Source organism: Anneissia japonica, unplaced genomic scaffold (assembly GCF_011630105.1).
Source record: "Anneissia japonica isolate Jap-2015-1 unplaced genomic scaffold, ASM1163010v1 scaffold284975_len822289_cov185, whole genome shotgun sequence".
In the NCBI taxonomy this organism is placed as follows: Eukaryota; Metazoa; Echinodermata; class Crinoidea; order Comatulida; family Comatulidae; genus Anneissia; species Anneissia japonica.
In genome coordinates this window covers 101,000-124,326 of record NW_022699685.1, presented here as the reverse complement: position 1 = coordinate 124,326, position 23,327 = coordinate 101,000, and the positions used below count along the sequence as shown (strand labels likewise).

General features: G+C 32.6%; 1 protein-coding gene across 1 annotated transcript; it reads left to right on the top strand.

Annotated features, from left to right (window-relative positions):
* The first annotated feature begins 8,415 nt into the window (after positions 1-8,415).
* Positions 8,416-22,958, top strand: LOC117103047 (SH3 domain-binding protein 5-like). The gene is made up of 7 exons (XM_033243512.1): positions 8,416-8,583; positions 9,190-9,252; positions 14,114-14,242; positions 14,477-14,644; positions 16,007-16,137; positions 16,607-16,869; positions 20,109-22,958. The coding sequence occupies exons 1-7, from the start codon at positions 8,533-8,535 to the stop codon at positions 20,513-20,515; spliced, it is 1,212 nt and encodes a 403-aa protein (XP_033099403.1). The 5' UTR covers positions 8,416-8,532; the 3' UTR covers positions 20,516-22,958.
* The last annotated feature ends 369 nt before the right edge of the window (positions 22,959-23,327 follow it).

Below are 23,327 nucleotides of genomic sequence, written 5' to 3'. Positions count from 1 at the left end.
TTCGGCAACCATAGATATCTAATTAATATGTGTGATGTACTATTGAAAATAAATAATAAAAACATTGTCTTTGATGCACTTAGTTTAGGCCTCCTACTTTGAAGCCATTAGTCCAAGGGCTGAGGTGGAAACATTTGGGGAAATAGTACCTTTAGATTACCGGAAATAACACTCTGTTATAATCAAACTCATCATCATCGATAATCGCTGTGATGTTCCATTGAAAAATTTTATCGTTTTTATAAAACGTTTTAATAACAATTTTAAAACGTCGCTGTGTAATATTGCCTTTTGCTTGCAGATTCAGTGCACCATAACAATATAAAAACGTTATAATAACGTACGCAAAGACTCCTCAACAAATGTATAATTAGAACGAAATCACAACGTTCACAGAACGTTATATCAAAACCAAATTTTCACCAATTGTCAGAGAAATTGTTTTCGTTTTTATAAGTCGTTTTAAAAACAATTTTAAAACGTCGCCGTATATTGCGTTTTAATTGCAGTTTCCTTGTACAAAAAGTTATATAAACGTTGTAATAACGTAAGCAAAATACTTACAAAGACGTTTGAAAAACGTTTATCACAATTAAATCACAGCGTTCACAGAACGTTACCTCGCAACCAAAAATGACCACTGTATGCGTTTGTTTATCATTCCATAATGATCACTTCAAACAGTTTAATTACCTATCATATTTTCATTTATTATTTTCATTATATTAACTAATACATTGATTTAGAATGGGAATTAAATGTTTTAAGGATGTCATGTATCGTGGCTTCAGACAATTTATTAAAAAGTTTTAAATTACCATGATAATTTTTAATTATCTTATATTATTTTTTCATGAATATTTCACATACACATGTTATTTTAATTATAAATGTGTTTACTCTAATCTGTTGAATTTGTTTATAGGACTAATATTCAGCAGTCAAATAATATATTAACAAGGGTGATCATACATACGTTTGTAATTAAATCTTGAGTTGGTGTTACCTTGGGACTTTATCAAACTTTATAACTGTTATATAGCAAATGTTTTACTGAGATATTGAAAAGAATATGTTTGGTTAAGTCAAGTTTAACAGTAATGAAAAATCACTTCACTTCAGAAAACAATACTAAAATTCATCCTACATGTAGAAATATTAAGTATAAAAACAAAGAAGGCCAACTGTAAATTAAATAGACACATTTTTGTGTTCACTTTTTACAGAAACTTGAGCAAGTTTGTAATGAAGAAGATATTGCCAGAAGAGATGACAACGATGAGGACGACGGCAATATTATGTGAATGCGTTTGATTTGTAGCACATCCTCTTTATTGGCTCTGATACAACTTTCTACTCAGCAAATGGTTCCATTTTGACAGAACGGCTATGAATTTTCTCTGCCAAGGCTTGATTCAGAGACAGTGTAGCCATCTGCTTTTCTGAATATCCTAGATTTTTAAGTGTGCACTATGGAGTTTTTGTACACTGGGCCTCTTGTTTATTTTTGATATTTGTTTGACATTTACAGAAATAGTATAGAATTGTCAGCACTTGACTCTAACTTGATTTTGATTTATTTTTTTTTTATATTGATTATTGTAAATCCTTTTGTCCTATATTGAAATGGAGCTTTTGCTAAACTACAGTATAGAAAAGTACAGTACAGGACGCATTAAACATTAAAAGGATAAACACATAACGCTACATAAGTGTAAGTAATTTTGTATTGTTGTCCTCTTCTGTCCCGGAGCATCAAAGTTAACACGATGTAGTTGGAATCATACATGTGACCAGAGGCCGACCTAAGGCTATCTACGGTTCAGTGTACAGCGTTTGTTCAAGTTTTGAAAACGTCTTGGAACTCAAAAGTTTTACCATTATTTTGATGTTTTTAAACGTTTTTAAAACATTCTTAAAATGTGTTACAATACCAAAGTCAATGTAACTAGATTACATTGACTTTGGTATTGTAACACATTTTAAGAATGTTTTAAAAACGTTTAAAAACATTAAAATAACGTTATAATGACGTTTCTGAATGTTAAATTGAAACGTTATTAAAACGCTTTAAAAACTCCACATAAATACGTTTTTAAAACGTAATATTATAACGTATTACAAACGTAATAAAAACCTTTAATAAACGTTTTTAAAACGTGATAAAAGACCAAAGTCGATGTAACAAAGGTTATTTTTACGTTATAATAACGTTTTTAAAATGTTACATTAAAACGCTGTCAAAACTCCACAAAATTACGTTTTCGAAACGTTTTACTAAAACTTTTTTTAACCAAACTCATACGTTTTTATAAGAGTCGTGTATTATAAGTAATTCAGATATTTGTGGGCAGAGATAGAGTACCGGTTGTACGCACATTTTCGTTAAAACCTGGGTCATTTATGTAGTTCATTTCAACAATTTTTAGGCATCTTCTTGACTTGTGATATTATTACATTGCGGACGAAAAGAGTTACAAAGCCCCGCTCCCTTAAAAATATTTTGGGATGTGTCCCCCTGTCCCTCCTTGATCATGGGTTTAGGGAGAGGCATCCCCTTCCATTTAAGATTTTTTGGAATTAGTTGACGACTAGACGCTCTTGGATGACATTTGAAAAGAAGTTAAGCTTAAAATAGAAAGTGTATGTTTTAAGAGAGTAGCCCACTACATGTAACATGCATACATGAGTATTGCACACACACACACACACACATGACGAGTGACTATATACTTGTTTTCGAGGTCACCGAAGTGGGGTGGCTAGCCACCCTATTCACCCCCCCCCCCCAGATCCGCCACTGGTTAAATATATTTTCCTATTGTATGCAAACCCTTATTTCTTTACATGAGGCCCAATGGTGTGAAGTAAATCCTCCAAGTAAACAGTAGATCGTGCGCTTATACAGTGTTTTCCATCGTGCACCAATAACAATAGACCTTTCCGGAGTGTCAATCAAATTTAACAACTGACCAATCAGAACAGCGCTATGAATGCGCGCGCGTCTTACAAAACACACGTGTTGTGTAACAAACGCACGTGTTCGCGTGTTCGCGTATGTTTTAACACTGCTGTCTTTGTGGGACCTAAGCAACAATATCCAAGGGGCGGAGCTTAGCGGAAAGGTCTATAACAATTGTTTTCTAACAACCAAAACATAGCCGTTCATAACCGCTCATTGTGCAATAATAATGATAATAATAATAATTATTATTATTATATTATTATTATTGTTATTATTATTATTATTGTTAATATTATCGTTAAATCATCATCATTATCATTTTTTTCATCATCATCATCATCATCATCATCATCATCATCATCATCAACATCATCATCATCATCATTTATCCAATGTAGAACTCTGACCACGTGATATGTACCCTTGGTAGGCCTACTATAAATCATAACTAAAAATACCATGCTTTGATGCTTACGAAACTGAGTCATTTAAGAAACTACGATATTCTTTGAAATGTACCGTAAGTTTTTTGGGAGGTTGTCCATCTTAGTGACACTGTCCCGTTAGGGAAATGCTCATAAACTAAGTAAAGATTGTTATCAAACAAATAATTTATCGAAACTATAGTTTCCAATAATAAATACCGTACTGGTACTACAAATCTAGGCAAGTTACATTAAAATAGAATTTAACATCATTCTTTCTAATGTTATCAGTTGTTTAAAAAAGGGGTAACGGATTTCAAAAAAATTTATATAATTGCACTCTGACATATTTTATAATTGAACATTTTACAACGATCAGCTTTTTGGTAAGTCCAATGAAAAAAAGTGGCATTCATGAAGGCGAATTCATTTCAAGCTTGTTACGTCTTTGCAATTTATGAACTTCAAGCTTCGCTAGGCACCAGGATGTAAAATCTACCACAAATGTAAAAATAACCACAAATGTCAAAACATTCTACCCGCAAATGTCAAAATAACCGCAAATGTTATTAACATAATGACAACATAACATGTCAACCACAAATGTGGGTTGATTTAAAAAGTAGGGTTAATTTATACGGACATCCATCGTATACATTAGCTCTATGTTTAACTGTTGTACTTTCCAGCGGTATCCATAATCCAGTGTTCAATGTATCTGTGTGTAGCTATCACTTACTTTAATTTAATTTATTTTGTAAAATATCAAAAATATGACTAAAATAAACAACAGAAGCAATCAAATTGAAAGGAAATTGATACAACTGCCTGGCGAAATTTCCAGAAAAAACCCCAATATTGCTGTCTGTGGCTATCCATGGTAGACTAACATAAATTTAAATAATAAAAAAAAAGGACAACATTAGCCACACTAGAAAGTTATATGAGATAAAAATACTTGCTTATATTTAAATGTTTTCGGATTCTTTATGCCTTTCTATGTTTACCGGCTATGGTATTGATTATCCGTTGTTGTGTTACAAATATAAACATGTTTATATTGCATGCAAAACCTTTATCAAAGAACAATAGGCTAATAAAGTATTTTTTACATAATGACAAACAAAACATATTTTAAAAATGCCGTATATATTTTGATGATGAAACAACTAGGTTACTTTTAACAACTTTTTTGCTTTAAGGAAAAAAAACCTCATTATAAAGAATGTTGAAATTTGTTATATGGCCTATTATACCAGGTTCTTTTGTTCGAGCCGTCTAGGCAGAGGTTCAGGATTGCGCCAGAATGATAGTGGATGGTGAACCTTTAAAGTTTTTGTACTTTCCTTTTCCTATTTTTATTGCTTATCTTCAATACAAAAAGAAAAATCGTTAAGTGTTTGCGTGCATGTATATTTGGATTACTAATTATGATATTGGTTAAGTAACAATTATTGTTGTGTCTTCTTAATAATGTGACCATTATAAGTATTTTTTTTATAATAATAATAATAATAATAATAATAATAATAATAATTATTATTATTATTATTATTATTATTATTATTATTATTATTATTATTATTATTACAGTATTAGTATTATTATTATTCTTTTTATTTTTAATTAATTACCCATAAACATCAGTATTAGGATAGATACGGTAATGGGTAAATGAATCAGTTACCGTTGATTTGCTTTTTGGAAGTCACCGGTGATCAAGATCTGAAAGTATAAAGCGCCCTTATACCTCAAACTTCATTGGCATACCTTCTACGCTCTTTACGTCTCATATGTTAATAAAAAAGGAAAAACCTAAAAAAAAAATAAATGGAAACATAAAATAGCACATTTTAAAGGACTAAATAGTTTCCAATAATACTCAGAACCGAGTGATATGAACATTTTACTATAAAAGAGAGACAGAGGTCTTTTGCGTGGCTGAAGTTGTCGCACCCGCCTCCCCTCCCAACCCCTGTCTCAAAAAAAAGGTTCCGTTGTAGGCTTAAGCCTAGGCCTGCTTAGTACTGCAATGGAAAATTTGCAGGGCAACAAGTAGAACTGGATTAGACCAGCAAAACTACACATGTAATTCTATGATATACCTAGTCGTAAAACAAAATAAACACTTATTTTTATCCCAGATGTGAATAAACACTACAGTAATTCGAAATAAATACAGTGTATTCGTTTCCTTCCTTAGTATTTACGTGTCGGCGCCAATGTACCGTAGTACTCGTACGGTCGTCGTTTCTTTCCACTAGGCCTCGGGTTTCAACCTTATTAAGCTGGTGGCATGCTTAATGAGGGTGTTATGCAGTGGAATATCGAATAGAGAAGGGGTGGACTCTAATAAACAAACTTGCATCCCCAGTTCTACTCTACAATTAGAAATATCCCAAGCACCAAAAGGGGACCACTACCTCAGTTTGGGGCTGAGGTAAGCAAGTTGTTAAGATAAACACAACATATGCCCGGAAATGGCCCTCTTGTTATATACTTTATTCCAAAATACAAATAAATTTGTTTCTTGATAAGTTACACTGCTATAGAGCTTAACTTTAATATTTTCAAAGCTTTAACTTAGAATGTTTTGGATAAAATAAACATAAAATACTTCTTATCTAAAAATTATGCGATAAATAAAACAATATTCTGTAACAGCACTCTCAATCTATCATGCCCTTCTATATAATTTATCTTTTCCTGGCGATCTTAATCACTATTAAATGACCATCTTAGACTTTAAAAAATACGTTTTCAAAGCATGAGATGTACCAAAAATAATATAAGCTTATTCGAATTCTCGCCGACAAGGTCCAGAATTCCCCGATAGCCAGTCCCTATATAATTATTTATTTCCCATCAGTTCACTCTCCCCATGTCAATTAATACTCACGCCACATTGAGCAATGTAGTGAGCCGGATCTAATTTTTTGGCGGGCTGGAACTGGCCCGCGGGCCGTAGGTTGAATACCGGGGCTATACTAGGAGAATTCGCCCAAAATGAATGGGTTTTAAATCATTATTATGATGATAATCATAATTATCATGATTTTAAAAATACATCAAATGACGCCGACATTATTTTTTAATTACTTTCATAATTCTGTGTAATCTGTTCAATAATACCAATAACACATGTAACAGTAATAATTAGAAAAAGAGTATAAATAATCTTTTTGTTCTTTTGATTGAACGTTTTCAACTTTATTTAATAATATGTTTTAAATAATATAATAAGAATGAAACACTGTGTAACAAGAAATGAAGCTGCAGACGGACATATTATTAGACCTATCTTAATTACAATGTATTAGGTTTATTTTGGGCCAAAAAAAAAGAACAAAATTAAAATAATAATAATATTAATAATAATAATAATAATAATAATAAATAATAATAATAATAATAATAATAATAATAATAATAATAATAATAATAATAATAATAATAATAATAATAATAATAATAATAATAATAATAATAATAAATAATAATAATAATAATAATAATAATAAGAATTAAAAAAAATAATAATAATAATATTAAAATACAAAACGCCAAACACCGAAGTCACTGGGGGCGTCGCCACACACCCCCATCGGGGGCTCTCCGCGGCCCCCAGTGCCTGGCCTGGGGCCTCTTCCTCCCCCTTCGTTACTCCATTGATATCCTTTGTAGTTCCATCCCAGATGGGAACCACCCTACGCCCCTAAACAGGACTATAACCTCCCTGGTGGCTCACTCTTAAATATTTCTATACGGGTAGGTTGCTATACAAGTGTGCTCCCCGGGTATAACCTACTTGGTGACCGTGATTTAGGCTGCTTTTGTGCTTTCCTGGCATCTAATGACTGGTATTTTATGTACTTGTGTAATGTTATGTTCATTTGATGTATTGATTTGTATTATATTTTGTATGTTGTGACATGTATCTTTCGCCCGAACTGTGTTACAGGCAAGAATTTCTTTTCTTCATAATAATTTTGCTTTGAAAGTTTATAACTTACTTAATAGACTGAAAAGTTTGCAATTCATTTATTGAGTGTGTTTAATGTAACATTTATCAATGTTTCGATGTAATTGTTTGTGCAATGATTTTCCGAAAGACCTCAAATCAAAGTGGACCTAAATGTTCTTTCAAGAATAAATATAGTCTGTCGCCCACTATTGTTAACTACGCTGCAACTTTACGATATTGAAAGTGGCTCGATGACACCCGAGGGAGATGTAACTGGATATTAATTTTCTGTCTAGGTAGAGCAACTTTATTTACTATATTTTAAAGGTTAGCAATACGGTTCTTGGCCTAAAACATTTGCAATTATTATCAGGGAGTTGGTGTTATTTTGAGTGTAGCAGGCCTACTCAAATGGTTTGTGGTGGGGTGGGGGATTCTAATGTGTAGCGTGCATTCCGATGTCGTTTTTGTTTCAGGAGAAATATCTTATATCATATCATATCATTTATTTCGTCGATAAAACATATAGACCCTATAATACAAAGACAAAGAAGGTTTCAAGATAGAAATACAAGCACAAAAAAAGTTTTAATATTCATTTTTAAAAAAGAAAAAAAAAACTTCATTTTATTTAAAAATTCTAAAAGTTTTGCATACTTGTTTGAATTTTATTTTATAAGTCAGTAACACGGAGAGCTCCCTGACAGTTTAAATTTTCTTACTTTTGAGCAATCCTGTTAATACGAATGATTACCCTCCAGTATTTGTACTGAATGCTCCGTAAGGAGACAGTAGGCCCTACGTCCTCGAATAAAATAAAATGTTGATATCGCAAAAGTTTTATTTTCTGACAGAAGGTCAGTTCAGATTAATGCATGATCGATGCTGACGGTTTTGTTAGCTCTACTTAATAAGAAATAACGGTATACAAAGGTTCACGAGAGATCTGTGCACTCGATGGATAACTTGTGGATTTAGGAATAAAAATACGTCACCAACTAATGCCTGAATGTGATTGGCTGAAATTGCTGCGATCGGCTTACTGGTTGGTACAGCGCGGTCTATCGCGAACAGGATCTGTGTCTGAGCACATCAGCTGAGGAGCTGCTCGGTCCTAGCACCGAAACAACTTTGTTTATAATTGCTGGTGGTGTACCTCGGGGTGGTTCTGGATTAACATGGCTACCGAAGTGGAATGGGACGATGATGAACTGGACCCCAGAATTCAGGTAACTAACATTCGTAGTGATTATTGTGGTAGGCCTCATGTCTTGTCTTTGACTTGATGTGGCCGACGCGAGGTCAGCATTTATTAAATGTTTACTTGTGATTAGACTTCGCTCTAATGAAATTTTGCCATGGGCACAATCAGTACTACAATTAGAGTTGTACAATTTCAGTTAGATAATGTGCAATGATGTTTACACAATATCTCCTAATGATATGATGTATAATGGCCCTTGTATGAACTGCAAGTTAGTGATACACCACCACCCCCAAACACCATGTTTTTTTTTTCCTACACCCTTGACCATAGAGAAAAGTTTATACTTTCTCCACTTACAGTAACATTGGAGTGTTAAAGTTTTTTTCATAATGAAACTGACTTATAAGCAGTTAGTTAATAATTGTGTTTTTCATTTATTTGTCAAATTTTTGTTTGTTATTTTAGTTTTCGGAAGATAGGAAACAAAAACACATTTGGGTACTGTATTTATTACACTTCGGGCATCTAATCCTTGTTTCGGACCTACATTTCCGTGACCTTTTGCTTTGGGCTTGAAAATATTTGTGACAAGTCTATAAATGTATGAATTTTTATATATTGTTTACAGGTTGAATTAGAAACACTCAATACAACTTCAGAGGACATTAATACATTTGAGAAAAAGCTTGAGGTATAGTTCAATCTATTATAACAATTATTTTATTTTCAATTAAGAACATAATTACATATCATTACCTCCTAATTTAACTGTTTTAAGTTTATTTTTATGTTTAAATGAATAGATAATATGGTAAATGTAAATATTTGTTCAAAACTTGTAACTGCCGCAGCTTTTTATTAGGCATTTTTTAATTTTTTTATTTTACAGCTGCTGCATTTGGGGGGTGGTAGTGGTGCTGGCAGGGGGAATTTTCCCCCGACGGACAGGCGTGGACCCTCTGTCATCCAACTAGGTTGTCGGATCAAAAGTTATAATTTTCCTTCCCAAATTTTAATTGCCAATCCCTAAAATTGTGGTCTAAAAGCACACTTTGGACCTTAATAAGGCATAAAATCTCCCCTACCAGGCCGATGACCAAGGCTTCGTCGGCCCCTTGGTTTGGATCCCTCCGTCAGACACGTCCGTGGACCCCTCGTCGGCAAATTTCTGGCGCGACCAAAATTATAATGGAGAAAAAAAAGAAAATTGTATTTTTGGTTCCTTCCTCCTGTAGCGCCTTGAGCACTACTGCAGTGGATTTGTGCGCTTTTATAAGTCTTATTATTATTATATTCAAATGTAAGTCTGAGAGTGCCATTTCCGGCCATTTATAGGTACCATAATCAAATTATCTTACCTCATCCCTGACCATGGTAAAGTTGAGGTGGAATTGACCACTTTTTTATGTCATATTAAACAGTTTGTCTCCAAGGGAAACAATTTGTGGTTTTTTTGTTTTGAGCTGAATGGATAAATACCTTGAAAACATATTACATCATGCAAATGACACCTTTCTTGGTAATACCAGACTATAACAACTCCCTGGTAATGCATTTGATATTTGCATCAATTCATGCTGTTGATTAACAGCAGAGCATGGTGTGATTTCTTTAACTTTACTTCATATCAATCAATAAATTTATAACATGGGCAGCACAAAGTGGTCCAGCAGGTCATCTGACCAGTATTTTGCTGAGAATGTTTTTTGAGATTTTGAAAGTGCTATTTCCAAGCACCTAGAACTTGTGTTAAATCCTAAAAGAATCTCAACCGTACCCCCAAACATGGTGGGCCTGATGTTGGTGTAGAGAATCCTGCCTCATCAGTAACTAAAATTTTGTTTCTGCCCCTGTATAAGGATAACAAAATGTATTGTTTTGTTTTTGTACAAGAATGTGATTCATTGACTGACTGATTGATTAATTCATTGATATTAATTGATTCATTAATCGACTAATTGAATTGAATATTGATAGTTTTATTAATACTGTATATTGATTGATTGAATGATTATTGATGAATTGATGATTGATTCATATGTTGATTTAAGGGCGGATCCAGCGAAAAATATAAAAGAGAGAGAAAAAATTGAGAAGAGGTAATTGGAGGAAAGAGGGAAAAAAGGAAGTGTGCCTATGAGATCAGTGGCGCATGGAAAACTTCAGAGCTCCATTATTTTATTACTCACTAATTTTGAATTTTCTTTGATTGACAAGGAACACAACGCAATATCACCATCGCCAATTTTTTTCCAAAGATTTCACAAGTCAGGATGTAAAAAAGGCCAGGATGCCCAGCCAGCCATTTTACCACCCTACGTTTGTCAAAATTGTTTTTTAAAATTGAGATAAAATATTCAATTTTTTTATTCTGAATGAATGCCATTTCCAGGCATCTAAGAGGTGCCATAATCATAATTTGCTTTGCGACTCCGAGTAAAGAATAGACTATAGGTCCTTGATCAGACCCTTGCGACACCCGTGTCTAAGGGAGGGGGGCATATAGATCCTGTCAGGAGGAAGTCAATAATTTTGTCGAGGAACACTGCTTTGAAATAGCATTTCTACCATCTGAGAGTGTCTAAAGGGGCCTATTCTTTAAAAAAAATTGCTCACCTCAGCCCGCATCCATGGTGAGCTGGAGTAAATCAAGGAAAAGGTAATCTGACTCCTCGTCGGGAACTTTCTGCCGCTGATCTTTTTTTCAAATTTATTGATTGAATTTACAACCTGTTATTATAATTTAGCAGATTGTTATTAAATTTATGCCATATTTATCGGTTTGCCAAGTAATCAGTTGGTGTAGCAATTTGTGGTTTGCAATTCTCATTCTGTTCAATCGATCAATAAATACCTTGACGTCAATTCATGCTGATGATATAACATCAAGGCATGATCATTTTTATTGACTTCTAATGTTTTGCTTTCACATTCATCAATGTGACTTATTAATTGATTAATAAATTCATTCATTTTGATTCATCCATTAATAATGTTGATTATTAATTGATTGGTTGATTATTAAATTGATTGTTAGTTGATTGATATTAATTGATTTCTTGAAAAGTAAGAATTATTCCATTTTCTCTTTTTTCCTTAATGAAATATGCAAACTGATCTTAGAAAACAATTGGTAAAAGCAGATAAATATGACAAATAATTTATCAAGAAATCATTTAATCAAGAACATACTTGAAAAAGATCATAAATTTTAAGTGTTCTGTACAGTATGCAACTTCCTGTTTTACATAACTATGGTTGAAAGTTGCATACTTTTTCCTACAAGATAGTACGCTTAACACTGACTAGAACCACCATGCAGTTTATTTCCGGAATAGATAACAACAGTAGTATCATTGACCATATCATTGATTTGCAGTATATTAACTTTATCTATATAAATAACAGTTACAAAACTAAGCATTGCAGCGATCTTCTATCGAGATTGGTGTACAGCAGATGATTTCCTATTCTTCCTGTATTGGACTACTCCGTGATTATATTGCAATCATCAGGAAATAGTAACTCCTACTATTCCGTTGAAATGTTTTCGCAACCTTGAATTTTCTAATATTTTTCTGTCGTCATCAACAATTGTTCCTTGACACAGAGTAACCTACATTTTTAATATACTTATGATGCATTTTTTATATTTTGGTTTCTGTGTATCATAGAACACAAATTCTATTCATCATAGCTTTATGGGCTTCTGACATTTGCTTGGTATTAACCATAGAATTAGGGTAAACAAACTGGTATACATTAAAAGGCCATAATTAAAACCTAAAATTTAGCATATACAGTACCTGGTGCTGTCTGATGTGTTGTTAAACAGCTGTGGTTCCTGAATTTTTGTTTGAAGAATATTGAATATGTCATGATAACAATCAGTTTAACCATCATAATTATTAATGTTATCATTAGATAATTAAATATTTAATGATAACAATTTTCCTATGATTATTATCAATTTCATTAAACATATTATTTTTATTGTGTTATTATTACTTTCTATTATTGTTATTTTAATATTTTTATTTACTCTGTGAATTGGTATTTTTATTATAAAATTTTAAAAATTCAAGATATATTTTTTATTAGATTTTACTGTAGTTTATAATTATTCCATCGTTCATCATTATCATCAAATATATAATTAGTTTTATTAGTTAATTTTTTGCTGCTTCCATTGTTGTTAATGTTGCTGTTTTTGTTGTTCCATATTTCAATGTACAGTAATTGAATGTTACAGTGTTTGAAGTGTGTGAATCTTATTATTTCGGTGACAAGCAACACCAGGGTAGCTTTGTGTTTATATCATATCATAATATTCTAATCTACGCTAATAATAGTGGTTCTTTCAATAGATAATAGAAGGTCAAAAATCTAACAAGATAAGTTTACATTGTGTTAACATAGCTTCGTTTATCATGTCTGACCTAGTGGGTATATAACAAGTAAATTTGTTGCACTTCCCTTTATGGACTGTAATAGGCCTATGTGTTTTTACTGTATTTATTGGTATAATTAACTATTCAATGGCGGATTTTAGGGGTTGCCAAGCTGAGAAAAAAAGAAAATTCTAGATACTCAAATTTTGAGTCTAAGTGTGCCATTTCCAGCCATCTAGAGGTGCCATACTCATGGACCCCTCTATTTCAAATTCTTGAATCCACCACTGCTCTTTAAACCCACCATTTCGTCTAGTTAAACTATTCAGCTTTTTCTTTTCATAAATTTACAAATTATCTGCATCAAAGTTATAATATAAAAAATGAGTACAATGCACTCAATAACATTATTGTCAAACCAGACTCCCCAATTGCCATTGTTGTTATGTTTGTTATTTTTATTATGTACTCTTTTGTGAACGTCATGAAGCTATTTACTAGACTCTATTGTTTGCAGTTCTCTTTTCACACTCTGTCAACAAGATAGACTCTAAAAAAGGCAACTTAAATTACTAGGCAAACAACAGACTGACAAATAACAATAGCAAAACAGGGCCATTCCTACATGTAATCAAAATGACTTCCTACATGTTGTTATTAAATGTACTTTTTGGAATTTGAATTTTTAAAATGCTACTTATTACCAGTCAGTGGCTCCAGATGTGTGCTATGGGGCCCCTAATAAGTGGCCCCATAGAGCCCCTAACAAGTGACCCCATAGGGCCTCTGATCAAGGTCTGGGTTAAAATCTGATAGAGCCCATAAAAGAGTAGATGGATCATGGATTAGGATGGTACAAATTGTGCTTTATAGATCACAGTAATAGCTATTGAAATCAAAATAACTTGGATTGGTAAATTACTTGTTTTTAATCTGAACTCAATGCCGTGGTAGTGGGCATTGGGGGGTGGGGTGGGGGGTTGTTTTTCGACGAAAGGATATACCTCCTGCCTCAGCTGTCACTGTTAAATTTCTAACATATTCCATTAAGACCGTTCTTTACCCTACCTCTATTTTGATCTGAACCTGTTAGATAATTCTAATTATCAGATTTTATAATATAATTAATTGTATAATTTTAAATTATTTATATCATCCTAGAATACAAGAGCTGTGTTCAAGCAAACTTTGGCAGAATGTAATGAAAAGCTGCAGTTGACTGCTAAATACTGTGGAAAGACAGTGAATAGAGCACTGATCTACTATCAAGCAAGAAAATCATCCCATCAGGTATTAATTAGTATATGATATAGTTAATTAATTAATTAGTGTATATATATATATATATATATATATATATATATATTATATATATATATACACATTCATATATATATATATTATGTACTTATAATAATTTATTGATAATATTTTATTTATTTTATAGACTTGTATATTTTTAATTTTGCCGGAAATACTAACATGGCCAATAAATTTCATAAATATGTATATATTATTTTAAAGGCTCAACAGGATGTGCAAGCTTCTGTTAACAAATATCAAAAAGCAGTCAGTGTGTGTCAAGCCGCAAAGGAAACCATAGCACTTGCGGAGGAAGCATCGGTGACAGGAAACAAGACAAGAGATTTTAATAGTGCACTTCAAGAGATGCTAAATCATGCAACTGCTAAGGTATCGAGGAACAATCTCTTTTAAATTCACAGTATAATAATACATTCGGAAAATTAGGATATTAATAGGGTACTATCAAAATTTAAGATGTATTTGAAAATGTTAAGCTTGTTTTCAGGTAATTCTGAAAAGATGTGAACATTAACATCAATATTGTCATGGCAACTTTTGTCCCATAGTTTTTTTGCCTGATTCACCCTGTTTCATGCCTCTGGTGCTTTTTATCCCATCCTTTGAATAAAAGATCAGTGTTCAATTTGTTGGTTTTTATGTAACAGAAGACGTGTATAAAAGAAGCAATAAATCTATAACAGAAGCAGAGGTGAATAATATACCTGAAAAAATAAATACAAAATCAATAGTTTATAGCTAGGAGACAAATATAACAATGCAAACATAATCATTGTGCTCAAAGTGGATCACCATCAAGTGGTCATCTATAAAAACATAGTCTATTTTGTGAACTTTCCTGGATAAACCGACTAATTGCATATTCTCTCTTACAAGAGAACACCACTTGAAAAATAATTCAAGATTATTATATATTACATATCAACTTAAAAAATTAATTAATTAAAAGGAATATTTTAGGTTTATGTGTTCTGTAGTTCTATATATGTGGCAAAGACAAGCCAAACCAGTCATTCGTTGCAATTTGTGTTTCAGAGATAATGGCCAAAACATGCTGGAATGTCAAAATTTTTGAAATCTATATTATTGCACTAAACAACCCTTCATATATTTATACATCATGCTATGCTGTTATTTTTCCCATTTTCAATGTTAAAACAACAATTTTAATGATTTGGTGATGGTCTCCGCCTGAGAAATGCCCGAAATCATAAACTTTGAAGGCCGATTCCTCAAATATTGTTCTTTAAACAACTCTGTGTTTAAAACCGAAAGGTCCACTGATTAATCTCAGATAAGAAAGTATAATACATACTCTAAGTATTGAAATACACGCCATCGTGTTGAGATTCAATATTTCGACATTAATTAATTCCTGATGATGACATAATTAATGTCGAAATATTGAATCCCAACACGATGGCGTGTATTTCAATACTTGGAGTATGTATTATACTTTCTTACCTGTGTTTAAACACTTGTAACTTCTTGAGGAAGTATCGCATTTCAATGATTCTTTCACCATTTTATCACTCTCACTTTACTGTTTAACGCTGTATTAATAACTAAAAATAAATTTTTGCGACCAGTGACTGGTTTGGTTTGTCTTTGCTACATATGTATAAAACAAAGTAAGCAGAATCTTTGTGCAGGTTAACAATTGATTTGCTTCTTGCAGTTGGGTCAAGTTATCTTTATACAGTGAGTATGTTATTTGTTTTTTCCTTTCAGTTAAATGCTGCTGAGAAGGAGAGAGAGGAGAGTGAGACAATCCATCTAGAAAAAGCAGCAGTTTACGCCATGGCTCAGAAAAAATCCGACCAACTGAAGAAAAAATATAGCAAATCAATTGCAAAATCAAGGTAACCTAAAACACAAATAATTTTCAGGGAACTCCATGTTTGAGATATAGCAATCAAAGAGAGTTTCGTAGAAAAAAACACAAAGAACATTTGAAATATGGTTTAGAAATCATTCAGTACAAACTAAAATTGCAGTTAATTGGGCAAACATTCGTTGCCAAATGTAACAAGCTACACCAATTAATTCCCTACTACTGTATTTTAGCCCTTCCTCTTTTTAAGATACACAGCCATTAGGTTTTGAGCTCTAAGGCCCTAACCCCATTTAATCCCCATCTTCATTAAAAAGATTAAACATACCCAATTTCAGGGGTGTAGGGTGGTTTCAGTTTTGTGGGGGGTAGATGTTGCGAAAATTGAGAATGCGGAACTTGGGGTTGGAAAATTGAAAATACAGAACTAAATCCCTGTTTTGATAAGAACTTAATGGTCAGTTTTAGTATTTTAACTCACTTATTTTTTATTTCAGAGTCTATTATGAACAGAAGTATCAATTTGAAACACAACTTCTAAAGATTAAACAAGAAGTGATAGATGTTCAGAAATTACTTGTAGAAAAGAAGAAAACATACAGAAACGCACTTGATAGCCTTGAACAAATTTCGGAAGAAATCCATTTAAAGCGTACTTTTAGTCTTCCACTTGGGCCTCGGGAAGCTGGTGTGGGTGAAGATAGCCTTGAAGGCAGTTGTGGTAGCGAAGCAGATAGTCTTGAAATTAAGTTTAATGATGGTAAGTTGCAATTTTGTTTGAATAGTTTAATTGAAATACAAGTGTTATTAAATACTTTTAAAAAATGTGTATACTAAGGAAGTATTTAATACTCAAGTAGTTCATTTTACATATTAGTATTTCTATTAATGTATCTGATGTCTCTTTAGCTTTGTGTTTTTGTTGTTGTTTTTTTTTTTAATTGGTGTAATCAATTTTTTTTATTTTTGAACTCTTTGTTGTATTTTACATTGTTTTTTTTAACAATATTTAAAGAGGGTAACACTTCCAACTTCACCCAAGGTGGTGATGTTCAGTAGCCCTCTTTTTAATAAATAATATACAACATCTTACAATAAATAACCACTTAAATACAAAAATAAATTAAACATATATAAATATATATGGATGAATAAAATAAATAAAAAAATAAATAACATAAATTAATTTAAAAAATAAATAAAATTAGATAATGTTAAATTTAAAATATAATCAATTCCTAATAATACAAACATGTAATACAATTTGTAAATAAACAATACAATAAATAAATAAATTTGTATTGAAAAATATTGATTTATCAGTGTCATAAAAACAAAACAACAAACAACAAATAACAAAAGACTAAACAATATTTAAATTTCCAATTTTACTATTTAAGTTGTGTTGGAGATTTCCATTGTACTATTTTTTTCTAATTTTGGAATAGTAATATGGAAAAGAGATCAAAATAAAGATGTGGGTTGAAGTTCACAATACTCACCCTGACCCATGACATATGGTTAACCCAGTGTATAGGGAAAAGAACTAGGTCAAATGCTAAACTGTTTCAGCAGATGATGTTTGGATAACAACAGTATGTGGCAGAGCCAAGCCAAAGGAAGAATAAGTCAAAATTTTCAAAACTGACTTTTGTACATATTATGAAACTAGACATTATTATCTTCAAAATGAAAAAAGAATCACTTAATATGATAGTTTATGGTGAAGTTATCGGCAATCAAAGTTAGGATACTTGGTAAGTGTATTTTGAGAACTGGCTTTGAAAATCAGATTTTATGTCTGTATGCTAGGAGCATTTATCGATTATAAATCAGAGGAAGGTATATGTAGGATGAAAGTTAAATGTTTAATATGTATGTTTTAGAGATTTATAAAAAATCGGGAAAAAAACGGCTGATTTCACGTTTGTGCATTTATTGGAAAACTGCCTGTGCGACTTATCCCTCCTTTGGCTTGGCTCTGCCACATATGGAATTTATGCGGAAATCTGGTTAAAGTTCATCTGTTATATGAGAAACAGTAAAAAAAAAAAAACAATTTGCTCCCTCCTAAGCTTCAACAAACTGTGTTAAAAGTGTGGCTTGCTATAAAACAATTCATATAATCAAAGATACTAGAAACACAAGATAGAGTTTTCCACAGAAAAAAAGTGTTCCACCGAAATGCATGGTGGGAATACAAACAATGGGGCGCCGTGTACGACTGGATCTAAAAAAGTTTCTGCCAAATTTTACATCACGGTGAATACCCGAGTGAATACATAACCTCTTTTGGCAGTCCGTTTGGTGGAAGTAGACATTGTTGCTACCCATAAAATACAAACAAGTAGGCATAAATAAATCAAAAGAATAGAATAACACACACGAAAGTGTAGAATCATATGACCGGACTGTGATTAGTGATGAAGTTATTCCATCATTAGCTGATTTTAACGGAAAGAGAAAGGCGCCGCGTACGTCTGGATTTACTTAGCAACAGAATGGCGCCCTGTACGTCTGGATGTGAACTGGATAAATGTGTGTAAATTGCTAAATTGGAAACTGATGGCCGTTGCTTACGACTGGATTTGCGTGAAAGATGTGACGTATAACCGCCTCACTTCTGCTATACGAGTGCTCTATCTTGTATTTCTAGTATCTTTGATCTAAAGTAGAAGAAATCTAAAGAGAAGCAAGCATATAAATAAGAATAACACTGATGAATTGTGATATATAACAGTTAAATAATAATAAACAACAATGAATATAATGTAAAATTTATGTAGAATAGAAAAGTACCCTGTTTCTTTATTATACTTATATCTCCATATTAATAATATTATTATAGGCCTCAGTAATACTATTAAACATAATCTGTTATACTGACTGATTTGCTAAAGTGTCAATGTAATCAATTTACATCAGTGACCACTGAATATTCTGTTAGCAGGATGGTTAAAATTACTGGTAATAATAACAAATAATATTAAACAGCTCTAGAAGATGATTCTCTCCAAAAGCAGGGATCATCTCCATAAACAAGGAAGTGACAACATAAATACAATTAATTTTTTTTTATTGGAAAGTGGCTAATTTGTAGGTTTATATCTGACTATACTGTATCCCTGTAAAAAACATTGTCTTTTTTCACTCCCTATTTAGCAATTCATTATCATATCTGTGACCTGTCTCCATGGTTACATAAGCCTTTAAGATGTGGTTCACTTTTTTGTTGTTGTGCTGATTCCAAGAAAGCTAGTGTTGTTTAAGCTGATTAACCTATGTCAATGACGATTTTCAGTAGCAATTGTAATTGCATTTGGCTTAGGACCAATTAATTAATTACTATATCATTGTATTAAAGATTTAGAGCCTAGTTCTGTGTGGTGCTAAAGAAATATATATTCATTGGCATGCTTGGGGATGATGAGGGAATGGCGGATGCAGATGTAATCCCACCAATGGCAAGACTAGTTTCACTTAAAATGAGTTAAGAATGACCATTAAAATTTCATTAGGGACTTAGTTCCGCATTATTAATTTTCGCACCCCCAAGTTCTGCATTCTCAATTTTCGCACCCCTTAGTTTCTCAATCTCAATTTCCAAGACCCTCCCTGAGGATGAAATCAGCCCCTTGTAATTCAATATTTGCACAAGACAAAAAGAATATTTTATTATTATAGGATGCAAGACTATGTTTTTATAACAGACTGTTTTGAGAAAGCCAGTTCTCAATTAACTATATGACATATTGTTTATGTGGTAGGCCTGTTTAAGTATACTGTATTGTACTGTATTAGCTTTCCCAAAACTAAAATCTTTTTCTTGTCAATTAATTGAGATGCATAACTATAAATAGTGTTCTTACATTGTATTCTTTGCAGATAGCCACTTGCCTAGTGGTAAATTAATCTTAAGATTTTCATAGTAAAAAGAGCAAAAGTATTGCCTATGGGATTTATTTTTCAAATTATCTTTTTCCTGTTTTTTTCTTTTAGATAATGACTCCATGAGTGATTCCGCTTCCTGTGATTCTGATTATTTTTCGTCTGCTCCGACATCTCCATGCAGCGATACTAGCACTACTCTTCTTGATAGCCTTCCTGAATTGGACGTAATGAAGACATTTCAAAAAAGCCCTTTCAAACGTTCATCCACTACAAATAGTCTAGAAGACTACATCAGTAATTCTCTACAAAACCTCACAATCAGTAAGCATTGTGAGGATGAGATTAGAGAGACATATACTCACATTGAATCAAACATTGACAGATGTGAAAATGGTGGCAATACAGAAATGAAAAACTTGAAATTGGAAAGTGTAAAATCACAAGCGGACAGAGCAGAGGAAATTGCAGTACGATCAAGCGGAGAGGGTGCTGTTGATGAAGAGTTCAAAGAATAGAGTCTAGAATTTAACGTCTCTATTGCAGATACAGCAATAACCATTCAACCTTATAGGTTTTCCTAATGCTTTAATACTGCTACAGTGAAAATGAGAAGGCATTCATGTGTTTGAGCTCTGATCGACACCTTGAAGGCTTTACAGAAGGAAAAATTGGAAGGGATAAGTTTGGTGTATCTGTTCCAGCTGCCGAAGTAGGCCTATTAATTATGTCTTAGTTACATATTGTTTGTTTAATCCTTGATGAAGGAAACTTGAATGGTAAGGCAACCATTAATTTCATTCCATATGAAATTTCTTAAACAGGCTTTTTGATTTTGCTAGCATTGCCTAGGCCAGTTTTGCCTTGTTGTAAGCCAAACAAAATGTGGCTTTACTATTGTAAGAACTATAGTTTCAGCAGCTGTCGACAAAAGAAAAGAGATTTTGGAGATGATATTACTGCATTTTGTTGTCTTTGGTTTGCATCCTTCAGCAGTTAATTAATTCCACAAGTTATAACCAATTTATTATTATGCTGCCAATTTTTGGGCCTAATTTTTCCTCTATGAAACCACCATATTAGTCATGTACCGTACTTAAAACCTTCATTTGTTGCCCATATCTCATCATCACTACCTTTTTAAATAAGTCTTTATTTTTTCTCAATGTTTACTCTTTTCAAATGGATTTTCACCTCCCCTTTGTTAAAATATTTGTAGTGGCAGTTTGGCACAGTGGTTGAGGTTCAGGCTTTTGATTGTAAGGTCGGGGTTTTGAGTCTCCGCTGTACAGATTCTCTTGTGTCCTTGGGCAAGGCACTTCAGCTACATTGCTTCAGTCCACCCAGCTGTACCAGCAAACTCCTGGGGACTAACCTGCAACAGACAGTGTCCCGTCCAGGGGGAGTAGGCCTACAGCTCTCATTCGCTTTACACTACAGAAACTCGGGATTATAAGCTCTAGCTCTATGAGCCCTAGTGGCTCGGAAAGGATTCAGTTAGTTTGTTAAAATATGACTGTTGTGGATTCATCCAATATTCACATTCAATAATTATAGCTGATTCTCGATTAAGGAATAAAACAATTGATAAACGAATGCTAACAAGTAATATACAGGACTATGCCTGATAGGTTCATAACTTCATATCCTTCTGTATTCAAGCACTGTTTCTGCCATTACCTATTTGTTTATAATATAAACATTATATATACTGTATTTTTAAAAAATTTATAAATATTTGATTATTGTTACTTTCTTTCTGCCACAAGGCAATGCAAACCAAAAAAAAATGTAATGTTGTAATGGCAATGTTGATATGTTCTGAGTTGAGTGACTTAATGTCATGGATGATACATTGTGAAGTTTTCTTTTTATATTTTTGTGCTGAGCTGTATCTATTATAGATACATTAAGTGTCAGAGAACTTGTGTGGCCATTGTATGAATTGCCATGTTTAAGGTCAGTCTTTCAGTATACTATGCTGTGTACTTGTAAAATATATAACTATATAATACTACTATTGTGTACTTACAAACTATAAAGCTTTCAAATTGTATATTGTAAAACAGATAATTATAAAAGACTATTATTTGAGCAAATTGTAGATTTATTGTAATATTTGTTTTTTATTTAGAAAGTAAAATATCTAATGACATATATCGTATACTTTTCACAAAACAAACCTTTAATATTTAAATAATGCATTTTTTCTATATTCCCAGTGTCAGATCCAAGGGTGACGAATGGTGCAAACTAATTACTTCTACCCCTGTTGCAGCCAAATAGTAAACGTGAAATCTTAGATAACAGATTAAAATAGCTAATACCCTAGATTTTCCAGGGGAGTAGGCCTAGGCCTCTCACTATAGAGAAGGGGAACCTTTGCCAAACCATTGCCTCAAATCATGGTCTTTGATTGACTTTACGACCCTGGGCGAAAGCATTCTAGATATGCCCCAATTTCACACATGGTGTGTTACAGATGCTTAGCTTGGGTTTAATAACCACAAGGAAGAGGAACATTATAAATGCCTGTACCAGTACCAGATATCAATTAACTTCGCTTCAGGTCTCATATTGAGACTTGTAGTAGTGTTATGCCACACTTGTGGAAGACAGTTACTTGTTGATGTAGCTTCCAATTCTTTTTTAATCAAAAGCTCAAGATATAGAAAGAGTTTTGTATTTTGTCATATTGTGAGTTTGATATTGAGATTTATGTTTTGGGGTTCCTCTTTATATTTTTTCAAATACAGTATTATTATTTGTGAAAATGTTAGTTTTTGTTACAAGAAATGTGTTCTTGTCAATGGAGATTTAAAAAAAATGGTTTTAAATCTAATGAGTTATAAAAATGGGGGGAAAAAGACAAGTGTTGCAACACTTCTTTTGAATACCTTTATATTGTATAATCATGTTTATTCAAAATTCCAGAAAAAAATAAATCAAAAAACAGCAATATGCTCTTAGTTTTTGTGTACAAATTCCATTCAACAACAACATGGCAAAATGAATCGGGGGACAGAAACGTGTAGAGAACTTAAAGCAGCAAACATATAATTGGGAACACTGCTTTGAAATTTTAGCATTTTTAGTTTGGAAGTGCAAGTTTGTGGTGTCTACGCGGTGCCTCTTAAAATTTGCTTTGTGTATTGTGTTTCTTATCACAGTTCAGTACAATATCTGTATGTACCAGATAACTGAAGGATACAAGTGCAAGACGTCACATTCTTTACTTGTCTGATGTCCAATATCTGCCCACACAAAAATAAGATCACAGACACCCACCTTGGCTATGGATACCTTAATAAATGTAGTTATATCGGTAAC

Bases quoted from the DNA above. Each gene is read 5' to 3' on its own strand.
- LOC117103047 (XM_033243512.1), top strand. From the start codon at position 8,533: ATGGCTACCGAAGTGGAATGGGACGATGATGAACTGGACCCCAGAATT. The intron at 14,243-14,476 runs GTATTAATTAGT...ATTATTTTAAAG, and splicing joins CAAGAAAATCATCCCATCAG to GCTCAACAGGATGTGCAAGC. The intron at 16,138-16,606 runs GTAACCTAAAAC...TTTTTATTTCAG, and splicing joins AAATCAATTGCAAAATCAAG to AGTCTATTATGAACAGAAGT.